The sequence below is a fragment of the Ranitomeya imitator genome, chromosome 10, assembly GCF_032444005.1.
Source record: "Ranitomeya imitator isolate aRanImi1 chromosome 10, aRanImi1.pri, whole genome shotgun sequence".
NCBI classification, from domain to species: domain Eukaryota; kingdom Metazoa; phylum Chordata; class Amphibia; order Anura; family Dendrobatidae; genus Ranitomeya; species Ranitomeya imitator.
In genome coordinates this window covers 17,275,548-17,303,098 of record NC_091291.1, presented here as the reverse complement: position 1 = coordinate 17,303,098, position 27,551 = coordinate 17,275,548, and the positions used below count along the sequence as shown (strand labels likewise).

The 27,551-nt window shown below is 43.3% G+C and overlaps 1 protein-coding gene across 3 annotated transcripts; it reads left to right on the top strand.

Moving 5' to 3' along the window:
• The first annotated feature begins 242 nt into the window (after positions 1–242).
• LOC138651707 (guanylate-binding protein 1-like) lies at positions 243–27,551 on the top strand. Of its 3 annotated transcripts, none has more exons than XM_069742122.1 (12): positions 243–347; positions 1,094–1,177; positions 7,199–7,437; positions 10,719–10,846; positions 10,964–11,073; positions 12,182–12,369; positions 14,006–14,248; positions 16,278–16,561; positions 23,242–23,454; positions 24,750–24,852; positions 25,149–25,342; positions 26,689–27,551. In XM_069742122.1, the coding sequence occupies exons 3-12, from the start codon at positions 7,245–7,247 to the stop codon at positions 26,803–26,805; spliced, it is 1,773 nt and encodes a 590-aa protein (XP_069598223.1). In that variant the 5' UTR covers positions 243–347; positions 1,094–1,177; positions 7,199–7,244; the 3' UTR covers positions 26,806–27,551. The 3 variants fall into 3 exon arrangements, with proteins under 3 accessions (XP_069598223.1, XP_069598225.1, XP_069598224.1); XM_069742124.1 differs by having other exon boundaries at positions 1,094–1,293; XM_069742123.1 differs by lacking the exon at positions 243–347 and adding an exon at positions 459–800.

The following is a 27,551-nucleotide window of genomic DNA, read 5'->3' as shown; positions in this document are numbered from 1 at the left end:
GCACGCTAGTCGTCTCATGACCTCACGCTTCTTGTTCCGGAAAATCCTGACAGTGTGCACTGTGCTGGAACCACAAGCCTGGACAACCCCTTTAATAGGAGCCTAGGACACACCTGAAAAAGCACAGCAAAAATAATAATATTGCCCAGCAATGTACAAACGACATTGTGCCTATCAAGGCAAACTATCAGGAGAAACCACCAGATGGCACTCCCCAGCGGTTTATGCTGCCCTGACAGCGAGAACCCAGAGTCTCAGACAGCCTGTGACAGACGTACTCACAGCACCCGAGAGCTGGGCAAGAAAACACCGATATAGCAGAGCTGGAGTGAGCAGAACGCAAGTTGGTGAGTGTACTGAAAGGACCTGTGGTCACGTGACAACGGGGCGGGGCTTAGCGTCCTGTAGCAGGAGTATGCAGGATATGATACTACAGGAACAAAGGGTACAGGAGAAGGGAAAGGGAGTCACCGGACACCAGGGAAAGGGTGAGGCAGAGGGAGGCGCAATCCAAGACAAGCCGACGTCAATAAACGGGAGCGGTAACGCAGTACACAAGGAGCAAGGAAATAAAGAAGAATAGTCAGGGACCTGGCAGGAGTCAGAACCAGAGAAGCAGATACACAGTACAGAATCAAAAGGCAAAATCACACCAGGGAACAGAACCGAGTCAGAACCATACAAGCAAACAGAGGTCAACACACTCAGCCGATAGCAAAAGTATAACTGACAGAGATTGGAGCTTCCCAGGGCTATAAGAAGCCCACCCGAACCAACCAGAGGCCAATAATAAGCCCCAGGTGTGTAGGTCAAAGCCGACACTGGTCAACACATTAACCCCTGGCGAGCAGGTGAAACCCTGCACTGGGATCATGACAGTGCCCATATCCAAACTTTCGTTTCTTCTTTTTACGGCTTCAGGGTTTACAAACCATAAATTGGAGAACAGAAGAGTATAAAAGGCGTGGTGTGCGCACAGTCTAAGAGTTTTATAGCTCTAAACAAATTCTGGAATTTTCCACTGTGGTGAAATCTGTATTTAGTGTTATCGTCTCCGTCTGTTTCACTTTCATTGTCGCAATTTTACTTTCAGTTTTGAGTCGTTGCTATAAAAGGGAAAAAGCAACCAGAGAAAAAGACAGACGACCGGAGACCGGAGAGGGAGCTGTGCTGTACGGTGAGGATCCGGTCATGTGCTGTGTGGGAAGGAGATGATCACCCCCATCATCCTCACACTTCCCGCAGCGATGAGGAATGCTTATATAATCCAGGACGCATTACAGGAAGGGAAAAGTAAACTTGTACTTATTTAGGCACTGTTATATGGGTGCTATATGGCAGTGTTATTATGTGGGTACTGTTATATAGGTGCTATATGGCACTGTTATTATGTGGGTACTGTTATATAGGTGCTATATGGCACTGTTATTATGTGGGTACTGTTATATAGGTGCTATATGGCAGTGTTATTATGTGGGTACTGTTATATAGGTGCTATATGGCACTGTTATTATGTGGGTACTGTTATATAGGTGCTATATGGCACTGTTATTATGTGGGTACTGTTATATAGGTGCTATATGGCACTGTTATTATGTGGGTACTGTTATATAGGTGCTATATGGCAGTGTTATTATGTGGGTACTGTTATATGGGGACTATATGGCAGTGTTATTATGTGGGTACTGTTATATAGGTGCTATATGGCACTGTTATTATGTGGGCACTGTTATATAGGTGCTATATGGCACTGTTATTATGTGGGTACTGTTATATAGGTGCTATATGGCAGTGTTATTATGTGGGCACTGTTATATGGGTGCTATATGGCAGTGTTATTATGTGGGTACTGTTATATAGGTGCTATATGGCACTGTTATTATGTGGGTACTGTTATATAGGTGCTATATGGCAGTGTTATTATGTGGGCACTGTTATATGGGTGCTATATGGCACTGTTATTATGTGGGTACTGTTATATAGGTGCTATATGGCACTGTTATTATGTGGGTACTGTTATATAGGTGCTATATGGCACTGTTATTATGTGGGTACTGTTATATAGGTGCTATATGGCAGTGTTATTATGTGGGTACTGTTATATGGGGACTATATGGCAGTGTTATTATGTGGGTACTGTTATATAGGTGCTATATGGCACTGTTATTATGTGGGCACTGTTATATAGGTGCTATATGGCACTGTTATTATGTGGGTACTGTTATATAGGTGCTATATGGCAGTGTTATTATGTGGGCACTGTTATATGGGTGCTATATGGCAGTGTTATTATGTGGGTACTGTTATATAGGTGCTATATGGCACTGTTATTATGTGGGTACTGTTATATAGGTGCTATATGGCAGTGTTATTATGTGGGCACTGTTATATAGGTGCTATATGGCAGTGTTATTATGTGGGCACTGTTATATAGGTGCTATATGGCACTGTTATTATGTGGGTACTGTTACATGGGTGCTATATGGCACTGTTATTATGTGGGTACTGTTACATGGGGACTATATGGCACTGTTATTATGTGGGCACTGTTATATGGGTGCTATATGGCAGTGTTATTATGTGGGCACTGTTATATGGGGCTATATGGCACTGTTATTATGTGGGCACTGTTATATAGGTGCTATATGGCACTGTTATTATGTGGGCACTGTTATATGGGGGCTATATGGCAGTGTTATTATGTGGGTACTGTTATATGGGGGCTATATGGCACTGTTATTATGTGGGCACTGTTATATGGGTGCTATATGGCAGTGTTATTATGTGGGCACTGTTATATGGGGGCTATATGGCACTGTTATTATGTGGGCACTGTTATATGGGTGCTATATGGCAGTGTTATTATGTGGGCACTGTTATATGGGGCTATATGGCACTGTTATTATGTGGGCACTGTTATATAGGTGCTATATGGCACTGTTATTATGTGGGCACTGTTATATGGGGGCTATATGGCAGTGTTATTATGTGGGTACTGTTATATGGGGGCTATATGGCACTGTTATTATGTGGGTACTGTTATATGGGTGCTATATGGCACTGTTATTATGTGGGTACTGTTGTATGGGGGCTATATGGCACTGTTATTATGTGGGCACTGTTGTATGGGGGCTATATGGCACTGTTATTATGTGGGCACTGTTATATGGGTGCTATATGGCACTGTTATTATGTGGGTACTGTTATATGGGTGCTATATGGCACTGTTATTATGTGGGTACTGTTGTATGGGGGCTATATGGCACTGTTGTTATGTGGGCACTGTTATATGGGTGCTATATGGCAGTGTTATTATGTGGGTACTGTTATATGGGTGCTATATGACACTGTTATTATGTGGGTACTGTTATATGGGTGCTATATAGCACTGTTATGTGGGCACTGTTATATGGGTGCTATATGGCACTGTTATTATGTGGGCACTGTTATATGGGTGCTATATGGCAGTGTTATTATGTGGGTACTGTTGTATGGGGGCTATATGGCACTGTTATTATGTGGGCACTGTTATATGGGGGCTATATGGCACTGTTATTATGTGGATACTGTTATGTGGGTGCTATATAGCACTGTTATGTGGGCACTGTTATATGGGTGCTATATGGCACTGTTATTATGTGGATACTGTTATATGGGTGCTATATGGCACTGTTATTATGTGGATACTGTTATATGGGTGCTGTATAGCACTGTTATGTGGGCACTGTTATATGGGTGCTATATGGCACTGTTATTATGTGGGCACTGTTATATGGGGGCTATATGGCACTGTTATTATGTGGGTACTGTTATATGGGGGCTATATGGCAGTGTTATTATGTGGGTACTGTTATATGGGGGCTATATGGCACTGTTATTATGTGGGCACTGTTATATGGGTGCTATATGGCACTGTTACATGGGTGCTATATGGCACTGTTATTATGTGGATACTGTTATGTGGGTGCTATATAGCACTGTTATGTGGGCACTGTTATATGGGTGCTATATGGCACTGTTATTATGTGGGCACTGTTATATGGGTGCTATATGGCACTGTTATTATGTGGGCGCTGTTATATGGGTGCTATATGGCACTGTTATTATGTGGGCACTGTTGTATGGGGGCTATATTATTATTATTATTATTATTATTTATTATTATAGCACCATTTATTCCATGGTGCTTTACATGTGAGGAGGGGTATACATACAGTAATAAAAACAGGTACAATAATCTTGAACAATACAAGTCACAACTGGTACAGGAGGAGAGAGGACCCTGCCCGCGAGGGCTCACAATCTACAAGGGATAGGTGAGAATACAGTAGGTGAGGATAGAGCTGGTCATGCAGTGGTTTGGTCGATCGGTGGTTACTGCAGGTTGTAGGCTTGTCGGAAGAGGTGGGTCTTCAGGTTCTTTTTGAAGGTTTTGATGGTAGGTGAGAGTCTGATATGTTGGGGTAGAGGGTTCCAGAGTAGGGGTGATGCGCGAGAGAAATCTTGTATGCGATTGTGGGAAGAGGAGATAAGAGGGGAGTAGAGAAGGAAATCTTGTGAGGATCGGAGGTTGCGTGTAGGTAAGTACCGGGAGACGAGGTCACAGATGTATGGAGGAGACAGGTTGTGGATGGCTTTGTACGTCATGGTTAGGGTTTTGTAGTGGAGTCTCTGGGCAATGGGGAGCCAGTGAAGGGATTGACAGAGGGGAGAGGCCGGGGAATAGCGGGGGGACAGGTGGATTAGTCGGGCAGCAGAGTTTAGAATAGATTGGAGGGGTGCGAGAGTGTTAGAGGGGAGGCCACAGAGCAGGAGGTTGCAGTAGTCAAGGCGGGAGATGATGAGGGCATGGACTAGGGTTTTTGCAGATTCTTGGTTGAGGAATGTACGGATCCGTGAAATATTTTTGAGTTGAAGTCGGCAGGAAGTGGAAAGGGCTTGGATATGCGGTTTGAAGGATAGATCAGCGTCAAGGATTACCCCGAGGCAGCGAGCTTGTGGGACTGGGGAGAGTGGGCAGCCATTTACTGTAATGGATAGGTTCATTGGGGAGGTCGTGTGAGATGGGGGAAAGACGATGAATTCTGTTTTGTCCATGTTAAGTTTCATAAATCTAGTGGAGAAGAAGGATGAAATAGTGGACAGACATTGAGGGATTCTGGTTAGTAGGGAGGTGATATCTGGTCTAGAGATGTAGATCTGTGTGTCGTCAGCATAGAGATGATACTGAAAGCCGTGAGATTCTATGAGCTGTCCCAGGCCAAAGGTGTAAATGGAGAAGAGCAGGGGCCCAAGGACTGAACCTTGTGGGACTCCGACAGATAGGGGGCGAGGTGAGGAGGTGGTGTGTGAGTGGGAGACGCTGAATGTCCGGTCTGTTAGGTATGATGAGATCCAGGATAGGGCCAAGTCTGTGATGCCAAGGGATGAGAGGGTCTGTAGTAATAGGGAATGGTCCACTGTGTCAAAGGCAGAGGACAGGTCCAGGAGGAGGAGGACAGAGTAATATAGAAGGCAGAGGACAGGTCCAGGAAGAGGAGGACAGAGTAATATAGAAGGCAGAGGACAGGTCCAGGAGGAGGAGGACAGAGTAATATAGAAGGCAGAGGACAGGTCCAGGAGGAGGAGGACAGAGTAATATAGAAGGCAGAGGACAGGTCCAGGAGGAGGAGGACAGAGTAATATAGAAGGCAGAGGACAGGTCCAGGAGGAGGAGGACAGAAGAGTGTAGAAGGCAGAGGACAGGTCCAGGAAGAGGAGGACAGAGTAGTGTAGAAGGCAGAGGACAGGTCCAGGAGGAGGAGGATGGAGTAATATAGAAGGCTTAGGACAGGTCCAGGAGGAGGAGGACAGAGTAGTGTAGAAGGCAGAGGACAGGTCCAGGAGGAGGAGGACAGAGTAATATAGAAGGCAGAGGACAGGTCCAGAAAAAGGAGGACAGAGTAGTGTAGAAGGCAGAGGACAGGTCCAGGAGGAGGAGGACAGAGTAGTGTTGCTTGCTCTTGGCGGTTAATAGGTCATTGGTGACTTTAGTTAGGGCAGTTTCAGTGGAGTGGTGTGACCGGAAGCCAGATTGTAAGCGGTCGAAAAGGGAGCAGGTAGATAGATGGGAGGACAGTTCAAGATGGACGTGTTGTTCCAGTAGTTTTGAGACATAGGGGAGAAGTGATATAGGGCGATAGATACAGAGGATGGGTCAAGGGAGGGCTTTTTGAGGATAGGTGTGATTGAGGCATGTTTAAAGCTTGAGGGGAAAACACCAGTTGTTAGTGATAGGTTGAAGAGATGGTTTAGAGTTGGGATGAAGACTGTGGCGAGGTTTGGGATGAAGTGGGGCACTGTTATTATGTGGGCACTGTTATATGGGTACTATATGGCACTGTTATTATGTGGGAACTGTTGTATGTGGGCTATATGGCACTGTTATTATGTGGGCACTGTTATATGGGTGCTATATGGCACTGTTATTATGTGGCCACTGTTATATGGGGGCTATATGGCACTGTTATTATGTGGGAACTGTTGTATGTGGGCTATATGGCACTGTTATTATGTGGGCACTGTTATATGGGTGCTATATGGCACTGTTATTATGTGGCCACTGTTATATGGGGGCTATATGGCACTGTTATTATGTGGGCACTGTTATATAGGTGCTATATGGCACTGTTATTATGTGGGCACTGTTATATAGGTGCTATATGGCACTGTTATTATGTGGGCACTGTTATATAGGTGCTATATGGCACTGTTATTATGTGGGCACTGTTATATGGGTGCTATATGGCACTGTTATTATGTGGCCACTGTTATATGGGTGCTATATGGCACTGTTATTATGTGGGCACTGTTATATGGGTGCTGTATGGCACTGTTATTATGTGGGCACTGTTATATGGGTGCTGTATGGCAGTGTTATTATCTGGGCATTGTTTGGTGGTATTTGACCCCTTCCTACCCTGTAACGTGAATGCCCTTGACAAGTTTTTCAATCTCAATGCCGGGAGACAGATGCATTTGAAAATGAAAAACTATTTATTTTTCTTTCCTATTTTTCTATAATCCTGGGGGTAATTAGAACGGACTCCTGAGCCTTTCGAGGGATTTCAGACCACCGCAGACCCCTATAGAAAGTGCAGCTGAGCCGGAGACTCTGATCATCGCGATGTCCTATAATCACTATGTTTTTATCTTACAGAAGAAGTAGAAGAATAAGAAGTAGAAGGAGAAGACCCCCACTGACGATGGCTCCGCTCCTTCCTATGCCGCGGCCGATCTGCCTGATAGAAAATGTTGATGGGAATACGCTGGTTCTCAATAAAGAAGCCGAGAAAATCCTTCTGGAAATCTCACAGCCGGTGGTGGTGATCGCAATCGTAGGAAAATACCGGACAGGAAAATCTTATCTGATGAACAAACTGGCCGGGAGCAGAACGGGTGAGTGATAAAGGCGAGCGCCAAACATGTCCTGTGTATGAAGAATGTATGATCGGGGGTCCGGTCACTGATCGGGGGGAGCGCCGCTCATCCACAGAGGTCACATGTCCATGACCGACCACTGCTCCACTCATTGTCTATGGGAGACCGGTCATACATGGACATTACTGCTCCACTGACCCGGGAACATGTCCTGTTATCTGCAGGAAGAGCGCCGGTAAGTAACAAACGGCGCCATTCACTGTCCTGTACAGAAATTCCTTCTACACCAGGATCAGCAAATATTTACATCTGTTACTTACCAGCGAAAACAGGGAATGATATTATCACATCATCTGCAGCGAGAGCTCCCAGAAATATCACACTAATGTACTCATCATTATGCGTAAGGTGTGTACACAGTGACTGCACCAGCAGAATAGTGAGCGCAGCTCTGGGGTATAATACAGGATGTAACTCAGGATCAGTAATGTAATGTATGTACACAGTGACTGCACCAGCAGAATAGTGAGCGCAGCTCTGGGGTATAATACAGGATGTAACTCAGGATCAGTAATGTAATGTATGTACACAGTGACTGTACCAGCAGAATAGTGAGCGCAGCTCTGGAGTATAATACAGGATGTAACTCGGGATCAGTAATGTAATGTATGTACACAGTGACTGCACCAGCAGAATAGTGAGTGCAGCTCTGGGGTATAATACAGGATGTAACTCAGGATCAGTAATGTAATGTATGTACACAGTGACTGTACCAGCAGAATAGTGAGCGCAGCTCTGGGGTATAATACATGATGTAACTCAGGATCAGTAATGTAATGTATGTACACAGTGACTGCACCAGCAGAATAGTGAGCGCAGCTCTGGGGTATAATACAGGATGTAACTCAGGATCAGTAATGTAATGTATGTACACAGTGACTGCACCAGCAGAATAGTGAGTGCAGCTCTGGAGTATAATACAGGATGTAACTCAGGATCAGTAATGTATGTACACAGTGACTGCACCAGCAGAATAGTGAGTGCAGCTCTGGGGTATAATACAGGATGTAACTCAGGATCAGTAATGTAATGTATGTACACAGTGACTGCACCAGCAGAATAGTGAGCGCAGCTCTGGGGTATAATACAGGATGTAACTCAGGATCAGTAATGTAATGTATGTACACAGTGACTGGACTAGCAGAATAGTGAGCGCAGCTCTGGGGTATAATACAGGATGTAACTCAGGATCAGTAATGTAATGTATGTACACAGTGACTGCACCAGCAGAATAGTGAGTGCAGCTCTGGGGTATAATACAGGATGTAACTCAGGATCAGTAATGTAATGTATGTACACAGTGACTGTACCAGCAGAATAGTGAGCGCAGCTCTGGGGTATAATACATGATGTAACTCAGGATCAGTAATGTAATGTATGTACACAGTGACTGCACCAGCAGAATAGTGAGCGCAGCTCTGGGGTATAATACAGGATGTAACTCAGGATCAGTAATGTAATGTATGTACACAGTGACTGCACCAGCAGAATAGTGAGTGCAGCTCTGGAGTATAATACAGGATGTAACTCAGGATCAGTAATGTATGTACACAGTGACTGCACCAGCAGAATAGTGAGTGCAGCTCTGGGGTATAATACAGGATGTAACTCAGGATCAGTAATGTAATGTATGTACACAGTGACTGCACCAGCAGAATAGTGAGCGCAGCTCTGGGGTATAATACAGGATGTAACTCAGGATCAGTAATGTAATGTATGTACACAGTGACTGGACTAGCAGAATAGTGAGCGCAGCTCTGGGGTATAATACAGGATGTAACTCAGGATCAGTAATGTAATGTATGTACACAGTGACTGCACCAGCAGAATAGTGAGTGCAGCTCTGGGGTATAATACAGGATGTAACTCAGGATCAGTAATGTAATGTATGTACACAGTGACTGCACCAGCAGAATAGTGAGTGCAGCTCTGGGGTATAATACAGGATGTAACTCAGGATCAGTAATGTAATGTATGTACACAGTGACTGCACCAGCAGAATAGTGAGTGCAGCTCTGGGGTATAATACAGGATGTAACTCAGGATCAGTAATGTAATGTATGTACACAGTGACTGCACCAGCAGAATAGTGAGTGCAGCTCTGGAGTATAATACAGGATGTAACTCAGGATCAGTAATGTAATGTATGTACACAGTGACTGCACCAGCAGAATAGTGAGTGCAGCTCTGGGGTATAATACAGGATGTAACTCAGGATCAGTAATGTAATGTATGTACACAGTGACTGCACCAGCAGAATAGTGAGTGCAGCTCTGGGGTATAATACAGGATGTAACTCAGGATCAGTAATGTAATGTATGTACACAGTGACTGCACCAGCAGAATAGTGAGCGCAGCTCTGGGGTATAATACAGGATGTAACTCAGGATCAGTAATGTATGTACACAGTGACTGCACCAGCAGAATAGTGAGTGCAGCTCTGGGGTATAATACAGGAGGTAACTCAGGATCAGTAATGTAATGTATGTACACAGTGACTGCACCAGCAGAATAGTGAGTGCAGCTCTGGGGTATAATACAGGAGGTAACTCAGGATCAGTAATGTAATGTATGTACACAGTGACTGCTCCAGCAGAATAGTGAGTGCAGCTCTGGGGTATAATACAGGATGTAACTCAGGATCAGTAATGTATGTACACCGTGACTGCACCAGCAGAATAGTGAGTGCAGCTCTGGGGTATAATACAGGATGTAACTCAGGATCAGTAATGTAATGTATGTACACAGTGACTGCACCAGCAGAATAGTGAGTGCAGCTCTGGAGTATAATACAGGATGTAACTCAGGATCAGTAATGTAATGTATGTACACAGTGACTGCACCAGCAGAATAGTGAGTGCAGCTCTGGAGTATAATACAGGAGGTAACTCAGGATCAGTAATGTAATGTATGTACACAGTGACTGCACCAGCAGAATAGTGAGTGCAGCTCTGGGGTATAATACAGGATGTAACTCAGGATCAGTAATGTAATGTATGTACACAGTGACTGCACCAGCAGAATAGTGAGTGCAGCTCTGGGGTATAATACAGGATGTAACTCAGGATCAGTAATGTAATGTATGTACACAGTGACTGCACCAGCAGAATAGTGAGTGCAGCTCTGGAGTATAATACAGGATATAACTAATGATTAGTATAATAGCAGACATGACCTGTTTACTCTGCTGATTTTGTTCTACATAAATAAATATTGTGTTTCTGTATAAATGTCTCCAGGTTTTGCTCTGGGATCCAGCATCCAGTCGAAGACTAAAGGGATTTGGATGTGGTGCGTTCCTCACCCTCAGAAATCCGGACAGACACTTGTCCTCCTGGACACTGAGGGTCTCGGTGATGTGGAAAAGGTGAGTTACAGCCTCTGTCTCGTCTCCTATCGGTCAGACATTGATCAGTCTCTTGTCTCCTCCGTCCCCGTCCGGTGTTGTGGATCTGCAGTAATCTTTTCCTCTTTTCCTCTTCAGGGCGACTGTAAGAACGATGCCTGGATCTTCTCCTTGGCCGTCATGTTGAGCAGCTCCTTGGTGTTTAACAGTTTGGGGACGATTGACCAGCAGTCTATGGAGCAGCTGCAGTATCCAAAACACACTTCTTTAAGAACCTATTTTTTTTTTACTTTTAAAGATGACCTGTCTCTTCCCAGAAATATGTAATTTTGTCTCCCTTGGTATAAAAGCCGCTGTTCTCCTGAATCCGATGTTGTTTCTCATTTGTTTCTGCGCCTCTTAGTTCCTGAGATATGGCCTACTCTTTTCTGTATGTAATTCTGGTCTTTTTTTAGCCAACTGGGCGAAGCTCTCAAGGACACGCCCACAAAACTACGCCTACTTGACTAGAAAGACTCCATTTTTTACGTCGAGAAGAGGAGACCATATCTCGGGAATGCAGAGTCGTAGGAACAAAAGAAAAACATCGCCGGATTCAGGAAAACTGCGGCAAAAAAAAAAATATTTATGTAAATTGACAGCTTCTCTTTAAAGTCGTTCTATCATATAGATTTTTTTTTAGATTAAGTTTCAAGTTTTTAGATTATTATTCAGTAGCTGTTGTGAATATATAAAAGCTTTTCATAATATTTTATCATGGAAAAATCTCATCTTCTATCAGCTAAAATTCCCCTTTCTTAAATAAATTTTCTTAGCAAATGTTCACGACATCTACCCTAAGGCTATGTGCACACGTTCAGGATTTCTTGCAGAAAATTCCTGCGAAAAACCTGAAATTTTCTGCAAGAAATCTGCATGCGTTTTTTTGTGTATTTTTACCACGTTTTTTATGCGTTTTTTTCTGGACATTTCCCAATGCATTTTATAGTGGGAGATCCGCAAAAAAAAATCCGCAAAATTAATGAACATGCTGCGTTTTTTACCGCTGGAAAAAAACGCATCATGTGCACAAAAATTGCGGAATTCATTCTAAATGATGGGTTGCATATTGTATGCTGTTTTTTTGCGGTTTTTATCGCGAAAAGGACCCTTCCATGAGTCTTATCAAGCCCCGTTCAAACGTAGCAGGTTTTTTACCATGTTGAAAAATTAGCAAAGGATTTTCCATACACTTTCCTCCTGTGTAATGCAAAAGCTGATATCCTTAGCTTAAAAAAATTGAGGCAAAATTTTCTAATTTTTTTTTTTACTAAATCGTCTATTCACAACATATTCCTTAACCGCACCGTGTCCCAGCTACGTAACTGAACTGACAAAACTGATCAAGCTGAAATCTTCTAGTAAGGCCGAAGACACCGGGGAATATAAGAGATATTTCCCATCATTTACCTGGTGCGTCCGAGACTTCACCCTAATACTGGAGAAGAATGGAAAGGAAATAACGGAAGACGAATATCTGATGTCTTCTCTGGAGCTCAAGAAAGGTAATAGAATTTGGAGGACTTTGTTTTAGACTAGTGCGGTTCCTAGTGTCACCTACAAGACCCCATTACCTTCCTACAGATCTTTCCAAAAATAAAAACCCATGTCAGGTTTTCCTACATCTGACTTGGTCCACACTTACTTTTATGTGGCTGTGATGACCATGCTCTCCAGTGGGATAAGTATGTCTCCTGACCCATCCTGAGGGACACCTAACGACCCTCGTATATGGCTTCCATCGTTGCCTCATATTCTACAGGAATTGACGATGTCGACAAGTTTTACTTCTGTTTATTAAGTTTTTCTAGGTTCCCTTACAGTTCTAAGAACCGAACTGGAGAAAGTTTTGCAACTTTTGTGGTCACTTTTTGACATCTACAAAGATCTCCTTTTGCTTGAAGGCTATTTTTTTTTTTTTTGTCCATTTGGTTTCTAAAGGAATTGTTTAAGGGGTTGTCCAGTCCAAAAAAAAACAGATATTTATTTTTTTGGACTAGAGCTTCTCTTCTCCAGTCTAGTCTGTGTTACCCACTGGCAGGCATGGACTAGCCAACGGGAGAAGAGGAGAATCCTCCGGTGGGCCCCTGCAGATGAGTAGGCCACCACCATCTTCTTATATGAGCCGTGCTCATGAGCACAATACGCTTTATTCACAATGTACAGACAAAGGCAGCATTTTGTTAATTTAGCAATCAACCCAGTTTATTGCTATAGAAATTTGTGAAGGAGGACCAAGTCATATTTGCAAGTATTGGGGTCCTGGAGTTGATATAACTTGTGGGCCCGTGGTACCCCAGTCTGACACTGCCCACTAGTCAATATCCTGAGTGGGCGTCAAGAACATTGATTGCAGTTGTAGTTCGGGAGGTGGGTATAATTTTTTTTATATTTTTTTTTCCCGTCTTTGGACCCATTTATAAGGGATCATCCAGAAATGGAGAACTTCTTTAGTCATCTTTTTAAACTGTCTTGATTAAAAAAATTTTTTTTTATCATTTTGCAGCTGCAAAATTGGTATCAAATTACCGTATATCATTTTACTGAGTGATCAGCAAAACAGATGCAAATCTCTCATAGCTCCTGCTCCCTTCTCTCAGTGTTAGAGATTGCAGCAGGGAGGAGGAGCGTGTTGTATACAGGTCTACAGTGGACAGGAAGAAAGTATCTAAAGTTTTATAGACAGCAGAAAACACATGGAGAGGAAGTAAAGAAAGTAGGCAGCAGCACCCTAGGTACATATGATGCTGACATCCAGCCTGTATTACTTGGAGAGACACTCCTGTAAGTGAAAAATCTAAAACTTGGATCAGACTACATATTGCATTTCAGGGAGTCGAGAAAATGGTGAAAGATTGCTGATCGAAACTTTTATTATCTAAAGGTAAATATGGGTGCGCCTGGCTCCTCTCTGAATAAAGTTGCTCTTTTTTATATTAGCTGGTAAAATATCATTATGGGTGGCAGCGGTGATAATCTCCTCTACGTTGATGCAATGAGGGCAGGAGACAGCATTACCTTTACACGTCTGTTGTCCAGCAGGAAGTCGAGTTCATAAAGATCAAAAAACTTGGCAAAAGTCTTCACATCGTTCCTGGCTTCACTTAATCTATATCAACTCTTCTTATTTATGTCTTCAAGGCACTGACAAAATAATTAAGGATTATAATTTACCCCGTGAGTGCATTCTGCACTTTTTCCACACACACAAATGTTTTGTATTTGACCGTCCGGCTTCAAAGAAAAAACTTCAGAAACTAGAAGAATTAAACGAAAGTGAATTGGAAGAGGACTTTGTGGAACAGGCTACAAGATTCTACAGTTACATGATACATCACAGTCGTGTTAAATCCCTGGCTGGAGGAGCTGAAGTAACTGGGAGAAGTAAGTAGCAGATTATGGGATCAATAAGTACCCTGCTTTACAAATGGACAAACAGAAAATCACTTGATTTATTGTTTTACCTCCAAAAATCATTCTAAAGTGTCAGCTACAAGGTGTCTACATTTTGTCTAACTTACAGTTCACTGACTGTTGTAAAGTATAATCTGTCTGTGGCAGCGGAAACACCAAGACAGATTGCAGAAAGTGAGGATGGATCTTTATCTCTCTACAGAAATTGGAGATAAGTCTTTGTCTCTCTGCAGGAAGTGTGGGTTGTCTTTGTCTCTTTTCAGGAAGTGGGAGTGGCCTTTGTCTCTCTTTGGGAAGTAGGAGTGGCCTTTGTCTCTCTTCTGGAAGTGGGAGTGGATTTTGTCTCTCTTCTGGAAGTGGGAGTGGACTTTGTCTCTCTTCAGGAAGTGGGAGTGGCCTTTGTCTCTCTTTGGGAAGTAGGAGTGGCCTTTGTCTCTCTTCAGGAAGTGGGAGTGGCCTTTGTCTCTCTTCTGGAAGTGGGAGTGGATTTTGTCTCTCTTCAGGAATTGGGGGTGGTTTTTGTCTCTCTTCAGGAAGTGGGGGTTGATTTTGTCTCTCTTCAGGAAGTGGGAGTGGTTTTTGTCCCTCTTCAGGAAGTGGGAGTGGATTTTGTCTCTTCGGGAAGTGGGGGTGGTTTTTGTCTCTCTTCAGGAAGTGGGAGTGGTCTTTGTCTCTTCGGTAAGTGGGAATGGACTTTGTTTCTCTTCGGGACATGGGGGTGTTTTTTGTCTCTTCGGGACGTGGGGGTGTTTATTGTCTCTTCGGGAAGTAGGGGTGGTTTTTGTCTCTTCGGGAAGTGGGAGTGGTTTTTGTCTCTCTTCGGGAAGTGGGAGTGGTTTTTGTCTCTCTTGGGGAAGTGGGAGTGGATTTTGTCTCTTCAGGAAGTGGGGGTGGTTTTTGTCTCTTCAGGAAGTGGGGGTGGATTTTGTCTCTCTTCAGGAAGTGGGAGTGGTTTTTGTCTCTTCGGGAAGTGGGGGTGGTTTTTGTCTCTCTTCAGGAAGTGGGAGTGGTCTTTGTCTCTTCGGTAAGTGGGAATGGACTTTGTTTCTCTTCGGGACGTGGGGGTGTTTTTTGTCTCTTCGGGACGTGGGAGTGGATTTTGTCTCATCGGGAAGTGGGGGTGTTTTTTGTCTCTCTTCGGGAACTGGGAGTGGATGTTGTCTCATCGGGAAGTGGGGGTGGTTTTTGTCTCTCTTCGGGAAGTGGGGGTGGTTTTTGTCTTTCTACAGAGAGTGGGTACAGGTCTTTAACTCTCAACAGGAAGTGGAGTTGTTCATTATCTCGACAGAAAGTGGGGGTCAGTCTTTCTCTGTCTTCAGGAAGTGGGAGCTGGTCTTTGTCTCTGTACAGAAATTGAAGGTGTGTCTTTACCTTTACAGGAAGTTGGTGCGGGTCTTTATTTCTCTACAGAAAGTAGGAGCGGGTCTTTGTCTCTCTACAGGAAGTGAGTGGATCTTTGTTCCTTCTGGAAGTGGAGGCAGGTCTTTTACACGCTTCAGAAAGTGGGAGAGAGTCGTTGTCTCTCAACAAGAAATGGGAGCGAGTCTTTGCTTCTCTATAGGAAGTGAGAATTGGTCTTTGTCTCTCTACAGAAAGTGAGAGTGGGTCTTTGTCTTTACAGGGAGTGGGGTGGGGGCTTTGTTTCTCTTCAGAAAGTAGTGGTAGGTCTTTGTCTCCTAACAGGAAGTGGGTGGATTTTTATCTACAGGAATTTGGGGCCTATCCCCACAAGAAATGTAGATTGAATTTTACTATCCTTCAATAAGTGGGGGAAATCTTTGTCTGCAAAGGAAGTGGGGACTTGTTTTGGTCTCTCTACACGAAGTAAAGGTGACTGTTTTTCTACTCCTGCTCTCTTGTCCCGCATCCTAGAAACTACAGCAAAATGGACTAACACAAATTCCTTCAAATACATTTTCACATTCTTAACAGGCTTTATAGTCATAAAGACATAACATGACGGTCATATAATGTTAAACATTTTTTCTGTATCTTTCAGTGTTAGCCGTTCTTGGGTCCTCGTATGTGAAAGCAATTCAAAGCGGAACAGTCCCCTGCATGGAGAACGCGGTCCTGGCTCTGGCAGAGATAGAAAACACCGGAGCTTTACAAGACGCAATGTCCAAATATCAATGTGAGATGGAAAAACGTGTTCTGAAATTCCCAACGGAGACACAACAAGAGTTCCTGAACATGCACATGGAATGCGAGAAAGAGGCCATTGCGGTCTTCATGGGACGTTCACTCAATGACAAGGATCAGAAATATCAACGGAAGCTCAAGGTCAGTCACAAGATTTAGAGAAAAGCCCACCATCAACAATAAGTTCATTGCATTCTAGATCAGTGGGAAGCCTTACATCATTGCCCCTGATATAATGGTGACTGGCCAAGATGCGTTCCAAACCGATTTAACAATTGTTAATATGTTTTCTAAAAGGTATGATAAATAGTCTTTATTAACACTAAAGCTGAAGCTAAGTAAATAGATTTTCACATTTCTTACAGATTAGACTTAAAGTTCCTCATAGACATTAGATTAAATTTGGTGGAACCCATAAATTGTTAGATATTATTGTGTTATGGGGTCTACCGAATCTCTCCCGACAGATGAAGAATTAGACACATATGATTTTCAGTAACTGATCCTTTTCTTCTCCTCCAAGAAAAACCACTGCCAGAAGAGTCAGGCAGCGACTCTCTCATTGAGAACACAGAAGCACTTGGCCGAGTTGCGTGTCCTTGGGTATGGAGGAGTCGGGAGAGATGGCTATCGGCCAACAGATATCTAATGTGTTTGGGGCCTTTAGCTTCTGCACACTTCTACAGTTTCTCAAGCTTTTATAATGCCATTATGGGATACTATGTGTTCTTTGTCCTTTGTCTGGCCATCAGTCTGGTCTTCCCATGCGGGAAGTAAGCGGATCAATGCATTCCTATGTGTGCGGAATCCCCGCGATTCCGCAAATTAACCCCTTCCCGACCTTTGACGCCACGTAGGCGTCATGAAAGTCGGTGCCAATCCGACCCATGACGCCTATGCGGCGTCATGGAAAGATCGCGTCCCTGCAGACCGGGTGAAAGGGTTAACTCCCATTTCACCCGATCTGCAGGGACAGGGGGAGTGGTAGTTTAGCCCAGGGGGGGTGGCTTCACCCCCTCGTGGCTACGATCGCTCTGATTGGCTGTTGAAAGTGAAACTGCCAATCAGAGCGATTTGTAATATTTCACCCATTATAACGGGTGAAATATTACAATCCAGCCATGGCCGATGCTGAAATATCATCGGCCATGGCTGGAAATACTAGTGTGCCCCCACCCCACCCCTCCGATCGCCCCCCCCACCCCCCTCGATCTGGCCGGTACACTGCTCCGGCTCCCCTCCGTCCAGTGCTCCGCTCCCCCCCGTGCTCGTGTCCGCTCCCCCCGTGCTCCAATCACCCCCCCGTGCTCCAATCACCCCCCCTGCACTCCGATCCACCCCCCCCGTGCTCCGTTCCACCCCCCCGTGCTCCATTCCAGCCCCCCCGTGCTCCGTTCCACGCCTCCCGCGCTCCGTTCCACCCCTCCCGCGCTCCGATTCCCCCCCCCCGTGCTCCGATCCCCCCCCCCCCGTGGCCCCCCCCCATCCTATCATACTTACCGATCCAGCCGTGGTCCCGTCCGTCTTCTCCCGGGCGCCGCCATCTTCCAAAATGGCGGGCGCATGCGCAGTGCGCCCGCCGAATCTGCCGGCCGGCAGATTCGTTCCAAAGTGCATTTTGATCACTGAGATATAATCTATCTCAGTGATCAAAATAAACAAAATAATAAATGACCCCACCCCCCCCCCCCCTTTGTCACCCCCATAGGTAGGGACAATAAAAAAATAAAGACATTTTTTTTTTTCCACTAATGTTAGAATAGGGTTAGGGTTAGGGGTAGGGTTAGGGGTAGGGTTAGGGGTAGGGTTAGGGGTAGGGCTAGGGTTAGGGGTAGGGTTAGGGGTAGGGTTAGGGCTAGGGGTAGGGTTAGGGCTAGGGTTAGGGCTAGGGTTAGGGTTAGGGTTAGGAATGTGCACACGTATTCTGGTCCTCTGCGGATTTTTCCGCTGCGGATTTGATAAATCCGCAGTGCTAAACCGCTGCGGATTTATGGCGGATTTACCGCGTTTTTTTCTGCGCATTTCACTGCGGTTTTACAATTGCGATTTTCTATTGGAGCAGTTGTAAAACCGCTGCGGAATCCGCACAAAGAAGTGACATGCTGCGGAATGTAAACCGCTGCGTTTCCGTGCAGTTTTTCCGCAGCATGTGTACAGCGATTTTTGTTTCCCATAGGTTTACATTGAACTGTACACTCATGGGAAACTGCTGCGGATCCGCAGCATTTTCCGCAGCGTGTGCACATACCTTTAGAATTAGGCTATGTGCACACGGTGCGGATTTGGCTGCGGATCCGCAGCAGTGTTCCATCAGGTTTACAGTACCATGTAAACATATGAAAAACCAAATCCGCTGTGCCCATGGTGCGGAAAATACCGCGCGGGAACGCTGAGTTGTATTTTCCGCAGCATGTCAATTCTTTGTGCGGATTCCGCAGCGTTTTACACCTGTTCCTCAATAGGAATCCGCAGGTGAAATCCGCACAAAAAACACTGGAAATCCGCGGAAAATCCGCAGGTAAAACACAGTGCCCTTTACCCGCAGATTTTTCAAAAATGGTGCGGAAATATCTCACACGAATCCGCAACGTGGGCACATAGCCTTAGGGTTAGGGTTGGAATTAGGGTTGTGGTTAGGGTTAGGGGTGTGTTGGGGTTAGTGTTGTGGTTAGGGGTGTGTTGGGGTTAGGGTTGTGATTAGGATTATGGCTACAGTTGGGATTAGGGTTAGGGGTGTGTTGGGGTTAGTGTTGGAGTTAGAATTGAGGGGTTACCACTGTTTAGGCACATCAGGGGTCTCCAAACGCAACATGGCGCCACCATTGATTCCAGCCAATCTCGTATTCAAAAAGTCAAATGGTGCTCCCTCACTTCCGAGCCCTGACGTGTGCCCAAACAGTGGTTTACCCCCACATATGGGGTACCAGCATACTCAGGACAAACTGCGCAACAATTACTGGGGTCCAATTTCTCCTGTTACCCTTGTGAATCTAAAAAAATGCTTGCTAAAACATAATTTTTGAGGAAAGAAAAATGATTTTTTATTTTCACGGCTCTGCGTTGTAAACGTCTGTGAAGCACTTGGGGGTTCAAAGTGCTCACCACATATCTAGATAAGTTCCTTGGGGGGTCTAGTTTCTAAAATGGGGTCACTTGTGGGGGGTTTCTACTGTTTAGGCACACCAGGGGCTCTGCAAACGCAACGTGACACCCGCAGACCATTCCATCAAAGTCTGCATTTCAAAAGTCACTACTTCCCTTCTGAGCCCCGACGTGTGCCCAAACAGTGGTTTACCCCCACATATGGGGTGTCAGCGTACTCAGGAGAAACTGGACAACAACTTTTGGGGTCCAATTTCTCCTGTAACCCTTGGGAAAATAAAAAATTCTGGGCTAAATAATTATTTTTGAGGAAAGAAAACGTATTTATTATTTTCACGGCTCTGCATTATAAACTTCTATGAAGCACTTGGGGGTTCAAAGTGCTCACCACACATCTAGATAAGTTCCTTTCAGGGTCTAGTTTCCAAAATGGGGTCACTTGTGGGGGGTTTCTACTGTTTAGGCACATCAGGGGCTCTGCAAACGCAACGTGACGCCCGCAGAGCATTCCATCAAAGTCTGCATTTCAAAACGTCACTACTTCAATTCCAAGCCCCGGCATGTGCCCAAACAGTAGTTTACCCCCACATATGGGGTATCACCGTACTCAGGAGAAACTGGACAACAAATATTGGGGTCAAATTTCTCCTGTTACCCTTGGGAAAATTAAAAAATTCTGGGCTAAATAATTATTTTTGAGGAAAGAAAACGTATTTATTATTTTCACGGCTCTGCATTATAAACTTCTATGAAGCACTTGGGGGTTCAAAGTGCTCACCACACATCTAGATACGTTCCTTTGGGGGTCTAGTTTCCAAAATGGGGTCACTTGTGGGGGGTTTCTACTGTTAAGCCACATCAGGGGCTCTGCAAACGCAACGTGACGCCCACAGAGCATTCCATCAAAGTCTGCATTTCAAAACGTCACTACTTCACTTCCGAGCCCCGGCATGTGCCCAAACAGTGATTTACCCCCACATATGGGGTATCAGCGTACTCAGGAGAAACTGGACAACAACTTTTGGGGTCAAATTTCTCCTGGTACCCTTGGGAAAATAAAAAATTGCAGGCTAAAAGATCATTTTTGAGAAAATAATTTTTTTTTTTATTTTCATGGCTCTGCGTTATAAACTTCTGTGAAGCACTTGGGGGTTCAAAGTCCTCACCACACATCTAGATTAGTTCCTTTGGGGGTCTAGTTTCTAAAATGGTGTCATTTCTGGGGGATCTCCAATGTTTAGGCACACAGGGGCTCTCCAAACGTGACATGGTGTCCGCTAATGATTGGAGCTAATTTTCCATTTAAAAAGCCAAATGGCGTGCCATCCCTTCCGAGCCCTGCCGTGCGCCCAAACAGTGGTTTACCCCCACATATGGGGTATCAGCGTACTCAGGACAAACTGGACAACAATATTTGGGGTCCAATTTCTCCTATTATCCTTGGCAAAATAGGAAATTCCAGGCTAAAAAATCATTTTTGAGGAAAGAAAAATTATTTTTTATTTTCATGGCTCTGCGTTATAAACTTCTGTGAAGCACCTGGGGGTTTAAAGTGCTCAATATGCATCTAGATAAGTTCCTTGGGGGGTCTAGTTTCCAAAATGGGGTCACTTGTGCGGGAGCTCCAATGTTTAGGCACACAGGGGCTCTCCAAACGCGACATGGTGTCCGCTAACAATTGGAGCTAATTTTCCATTCAAAAAGTCAAATGGCGCGCCTTCTCTTCCGAGCCCTGCCGAGTGCCCAAACAGTGGTTTACCCCCACATATGAGGTATCGGCGTACTCGGGAGAAATTGCCCAACAAATTTTATGATCCATTTTATCCTACTGCCCATGTGAAAATGAAAAAATTGAGGCGAAAAGAATTTTTTTGTGAAAAAAAATTACTTTTTCATTTTTACAGATCAATTTGTGAAGCACCTGAGGGTTTAAAGTGCTCACTAGGCATCTAAATTAGTTCCTTGGGGGGTCTAGTTTCCAAAATGGGGTCACTTGTGGGGGAGCGCCAATGTTTAGGCACACAGGAGCTATCCAAACGCGACATGGTGTCCGCTAACGATGGAAATAATTTTTCATTCAAAAAGTCAAATGGCGCTCCTTCCCTTCCGAGCCTTACCATGTGCCCAAACAGTGGTTTACCTCCACATGTGAGGTATTGGTGTACTCAGGAGAAATTGCCCAACACATTTTAGGATCCATTTTATCCTGTTGCCCATGTGAAAATGAAAAAATTGAGGCTAAAAGAATTTTTTTGTGAAAAAAAAGTACTTTTTCATTTTTACGGATCAATTTGTGAAGCACCTGGGGGTTCAAAGTGCTCACTATGCATCTAGATAAGTTCCTTGGGGCGTCTAGTTTCCAAAATGGGGTCACTTGTGGGGGAGCTCCAATTTTTAGGCACACGGGGGCTCTCCAAACGTGACATGGTGTCCGCTAAAGAGTGGAGCCAATTTTTGATTCAAAAAGTCAAATGGCGCTCCTTCCCTTCCAAGCCCTGCCGTGCGCCAAAACAGTGGTTTACCCCCACATATGAGGTATCAGCGTACTCAGGACAAATTGACAACAACTTTCGTGGTTCAGTTTCTCCTTTTACCATTGAGAAAATAAAAAAATTGTTGCTAAAAGATAATTTTTGTGACTAAAAAGTTAAATGTTCATTTTTTCCTTCCATGTTGCTTCTGCTGCTGTGAAGCACCTGAAGGGTTAATAAACTTCTTGAATGTGGTTTTGTGCACCTTGAGGGGTGCAGTTTTTAGAATGGTGTCACTTTTGGGTATTTTCAGCCATATAGACCCCTCAAACTGACTTCAAATGTGAGGTGGTCCCTAAAAAAAATGGTTTTGTAAATTTCGTTGTAAAAATGACAAATCGCTGGTCGAATTTTAACCCTTATAACTTCCTAACAAAAAAAAATTTTGTTTCCAAAATTGTGCTGATGTAAAGTAAACATGTGGGAAATGTTATTTATTAACTATTTTGTGTCACATATCTCTCTGGTTTAACAGAATAAAAATTCAAAATGTGAAAATTGCGAAATTTTCAAAATTTTCGCCAAATTTCCGTGTTTATCACAAATAAATGCAGAATTTATTGACCTAAATTTACCACTAACATGAAGCCCAATATGTCACGAAAAAACAATCTCAGAACCGCTAGGATCCGTTGAAGCGTTCCTGAGTTATTACCTCATAAAGGGACACTGGTCAGAATTGCAAAAAACGGCAAGGTCTTTAAGGTCAAAATAGGCTGGGTCTTGAAGGGGTTAATGAACATGCTGCGTTTTTTTTCCGGAATGCGTTTCCGCTCAGGAAAAAAAAACGCAGCTGTGCATACAAAATGCGGATTGCATTCTTTTAATAGGATGCTTAATGTATGTGTTTTTTCCGCTGTTTTATCGCGTTTTTATAGCGAAAAAACGTGGGGAAAAAACGTGAAAAATCCGGAACGTGTGCACACAGCCTAAATGTCTGATTTTTGGTATTTTCAGGGGAGATAATCTAATTCCAGAAGTGTTCAGCATCAGGTTTCTACTCTCCCTCTTCATGTACACTTTGGCGAAAACCAAAGAGTCAGGAGGGATAGCTGTCGCCGAATCATCCGCTATCTCATGTGTACTCCCCACTTTACACTCATCACTTATAGCATTATTATAGTTTCCATGATGATTATGCAGAATTTCAGAACATTAAATCTTCTCCTAATTTTTTTTTTTAAACAGGAGCTAATTGATAATAAAATGAATGATTATTCTATGAAGAATGAAAAAGCTTCAAGAGATTGTTGTCGGAAGCTTCTCCAGGAGCTCAGCACCAAAATGGAGAACAATATATTGGCGGGAATATATTCCGTCCCTGGAGGACACAAACATTATTTAATCGAGAAGCTTAATATTATGGAAGATTACAACAAAAGACCTGGAAAAGGTGTAAAGGTGAGTTTTGAAAGAGCAAAAAACATATATCTTTGTACTGTGTTAGCATTAGATAGAAAATATTAAGATTTGAAAGTCCTCAGTGGCTTGTTGTTTTGAGGGAACCATCAAAGTAATCTGGGGTCATTCTACCAAGATATTACTTTTCTTAGTTTTGGAGTAAAACAACCATCTAAGGCTGGTTTCACATTTCCTTTTTTGTTTTTTGGCGGTAAAAAACGCAAAAAAAGCATGCATTTTTTTCCCCTATATTTAACATTAAAACGCATGCGTTTTGACGCGTTTTTGCAACGCATGCATTTTTTCTCTGCATGCGTTGTGTTGCAGAAATGCAACATGTAGTAATTTTTGCGGCGTTTTTTTCGCCACAAAAAAAAAACGCATGCGTTTTTTCGCGGCAAAAAAACCTATTGATGTCTATGTAAACGCATGCGTTTTTAAGCACATGCGTTTGTTTGCGTTAAAACGCATGCGTTTTTATAAAAAAAAAAAAAACAGAAAACACACTGATATGCCACCCCCTACCATAAAGGTGATAAAGGGATCCTAACCCTAAAGGGATCCTAACCCTAACCCTAAAGGGATCCTAACCCTAACCCTACCCCTAACCCTAAAGGGATCCTAACCCTACCCCTAACCCTAAACCTAAAGGGATCCTAACCCTACCCCTAAACCCTTTAGGGTTAGGGTTAGGATCCCTATAGGCTTAGGGTTAGGAGCCCTTTAAGGTTAGGGTTAGTGTTATGATCCCTAACCCTACCCCTAACCCTACCCCTAACTATTTCTGTTTATAGTGGGTTTTTTACTTTATTTTGATGATTGGCAGCTGTCACACATTTCTCAGCATGCGTTTAAAAAATGCAAACACATGAAAAAACGCATGTAAACGCGTCAAAACACCGCGTTTTTTTCACCACATGCAAAAACGCATGCGTCAAAAAAACGCAGCGTTTACATGCGTTTACATGCGTTTTTTTCACCATGCTTTTTTTTTTAAAAAAAACGCATGCGTGTTGAAACGCAAGTGTGAAACCAGCCTAAGAATGACTCTAAAGTGAAATTTCGGATTTGGCTGCTCCCTCAGAAGGGGAGAGAGACGTGCATGTACAACCAACTCTCCATTCACTGGCCTATTCTAGAGACAGGTGAGATTCTCAAGGACAGGACCTTCATCTATCGAACACTCATGGCCTATCCTAAGTAGATGCCACACTGCTCTAAGATTTCCATACCCCTTAAACTACCATTTTATACATCTTTAATTGTAACCAATGTCACATTTTTTACCACCAAAGTCCCTTGAAGTGATGAATGAGTATATCTCCGAGAAGAAGGACATTGAAGCTGCCATCGTCCAAGCAGATGCCACCCTGACCGAGAAGGAGAGACAGCTAGCAGGTGAGAAATGGGCAATCGTAGTGAAAACCTGCAAATATCATGGACATTGACGTAATGTTTGAGCCACTGTTTATGAAACCAAATGCTGGACAAGTTATGACATTGTTGGATGGCTGTATCCTTCATAATTTCGACAAACATCACTGTGTAGGAAAAACTGCAAAGAGGCTACCTTGGTAAATTAGCCATGAAGGTCCTTCATTCTCAGGATAGGTTGGATTCCCGGCACTGTGATCTACTGTCTGATATGTACTTGGTAATATCGATTGTTAATCTCGCACCTGTTTCTGTTATAGAGGAACGTGCTCTAGCCGAAAATGCGGAGAGGGAAAAACAAATTATGGAGCAAAACAACAGAAATCTGGAACAACGCATGGAAGATCAGAATAGGAGTTTCGAACAGCATAAAGCAATGCTCATGGACAAGATGGAACAAGATAGAAAGATGATGGTTCAGCAAAACGAAATGGTCATAGCTCAGAAGCTCAAGGTAGAGTATTGTAAAGCTCAGCTGGACCTACACAAATTGTCCGTTCTGATGCATGTGATTCACAAACTGGGAAATATTTGTATCATCTTTCTGGTGGTGGCCGATGGGTCGCAAATGATACTCAGAATTCATACTTACTAGAGTTTTACTGGAGTATCAAGTTGCTTACCCATAAAGTCTTTCTGGTGGTTCCTCATGGTTCTTCCACCAAAAATCTCAACAATGACTTTGAAGCTTCCTTGAGAGGGATCCAACAATGTCTATAAGACTACTGGAAAACGTCGAAGGCTCAATTATATGTAAAATTAGGGTAATTGGAGTCTTTAAGAGTATTTTTAGATATCATTTCAATTCATTAGCTTTTTTTACTGCTTCCGGACCACCCATAAACTTTAAATATCCAGGTGGTCTGGCTCTTAATCTGCAGTGACATTCTAAAACTTCACAGCTACATGCAATCGCGTAGCTGTCGGAGTCAAAGACAGCCGGAGTCCCCGTAGAGAAGGCAGAGACGGTTTATTACCGTCTGTGCCTTCTCCATTGCTGTATGCACAATACTAAACAAGATCTATGTATGTAGTAATAGGAAGTACTGAAGGCGCTTCCTCCACCATACACAGAGCGGTCAGGTGATCACTGTATAGCGCGAGGGAGCGGGAACTGCTGGGTCATAGGAGACACACAACTCTGATATGCAGACTGGAAGGTGCATGTCCCCTGTAACTGGGGCAAATATAGCAGCCCCAGTTACAGGTGAAATAAGATGAAAATAAAAATATAGAAATATTAAAATTTCCCTGCCCCCAAAAAGGTCTTCTATGATCTTAAGGGGGGGTGGCACAATGTGTAAAATAAATGAAAGATAAATACATAATAAAATAACATGCACAAAAATAAGTAAATAAAAAAATAAATAAAAATCACTGTTACTATCCCCACCCCTGTAAAAACCAAAAAAGTCCAATTTATACAAATATTTTTACAGAATGGGGATCACATTTATAAATGTACTTTTGTGGCGTTTTCTGATGATCAAACGTAAAAATAATAAAATTGGAAAAAATAGACACTTATTTTCCTTATTTTTTCTATGAAGTTCACCAGATAGCAAAAAAAAAAATATATAAGAATATTACATTGACCTAAAAATAAAACCCTATATAATAATAATAATAATAATAAAAAAGTATATGAATATCTGAACAAAAATATAAAAGTTTACAGCTCTGTGTTAAAAAAAATAAACAAAACGAAAATGTGCCTGGTCAGGATCTGATTAGTCAAGGTTTTCAATGTATTGTGTTGATAATTCTTTGTCTCTTCTTCTGTTTTTGTGTCCATTTTAGGAGCAAGAAACGATGATGAATCAAGGGTTTAATGACAAAATGTCAGCCCTGCAAAGAGAAATTAACAGTTTACGGGAACAGAACAAACCAAAACCCCGAAGATGTAGTGTAATGTAATTTTATTTATTTTAAAGGCAAAACTAAAGCCACCACCGGTAGCTGCTCTATTACCGCAGTCCATCCACCTGGATCTAAGCTCGAAATTCCCAGTGGATATGCTAAAAGACAACTTATACACATCTGGCATGATGCGTACGGCGCGTTTCGGTCCAGAGGGTGTCTTTTTTCTTTTCTCTGGGTTTCCTCAATCCTTGCAGCTGCCGTCCTTTTGGCTTGATTGATATGAATCCTATGTCATCTACAGTTCATCACGAGTGTTGTTTCTCGTACGTATGCGTAGGACGTATCATCTATACAAATAAAGCCAGGAAGTCCCCAACTAAAAGGATTGAGGAGGAGACAAAAGTGAGTATACAGACAGGACAGCATGGGATCGCAGATGCTGCTTTCTGTGAGGTCCTGTCTGTATACTCACTTTTGCATCCTTCTCTGGTAAGTGTGGTGACTTTAGTTTAAATTGGGAAAACCTGACGACAGGATCCCTTGAAAGTCCCTTTGTAAAAGATAAATATATTGGAACAGTAGAAGTCCTCTGCTCTGGACCTTTTAGTCATTGTTGGTTCTTCGACAAGAAGGAGACTGGTCCATCCATCCTGCACAACTAGAAGATCATGGGATTGTCTGGCTGTTCCTGCCGCGACAAAGATTGATGCATGGACTGTAGCGTAAAATAATAGATGATGAATAAATACATTTTTTTTTTAATTTGTTTATTAACCACAAAATAAAATATACAATATACA

Coding starts and splice junctions, on each gene's coding strand:
- LOC138651707 (XM_069742122.1), top strand. CDS start 7,245: ATGGCTCCGCTCCTTCCTATGCCGCGGCCGATCTGCCTGATAGAAAAT. Junction 11,074..12,181: donor CAGTCTATGGAGCAGCTGCA/GTATCCAAAACA, acceptor ACCGTGTCCCAG/CTACGTAACTGAACTGACAA. Junction 23,455..24,749: donor GACCTGGAAAAGGTGTAAAG/GTGAGTTTTGAA, acceptor TTACCACCAAAG/TCCCTTGAAGTGATGAATGA.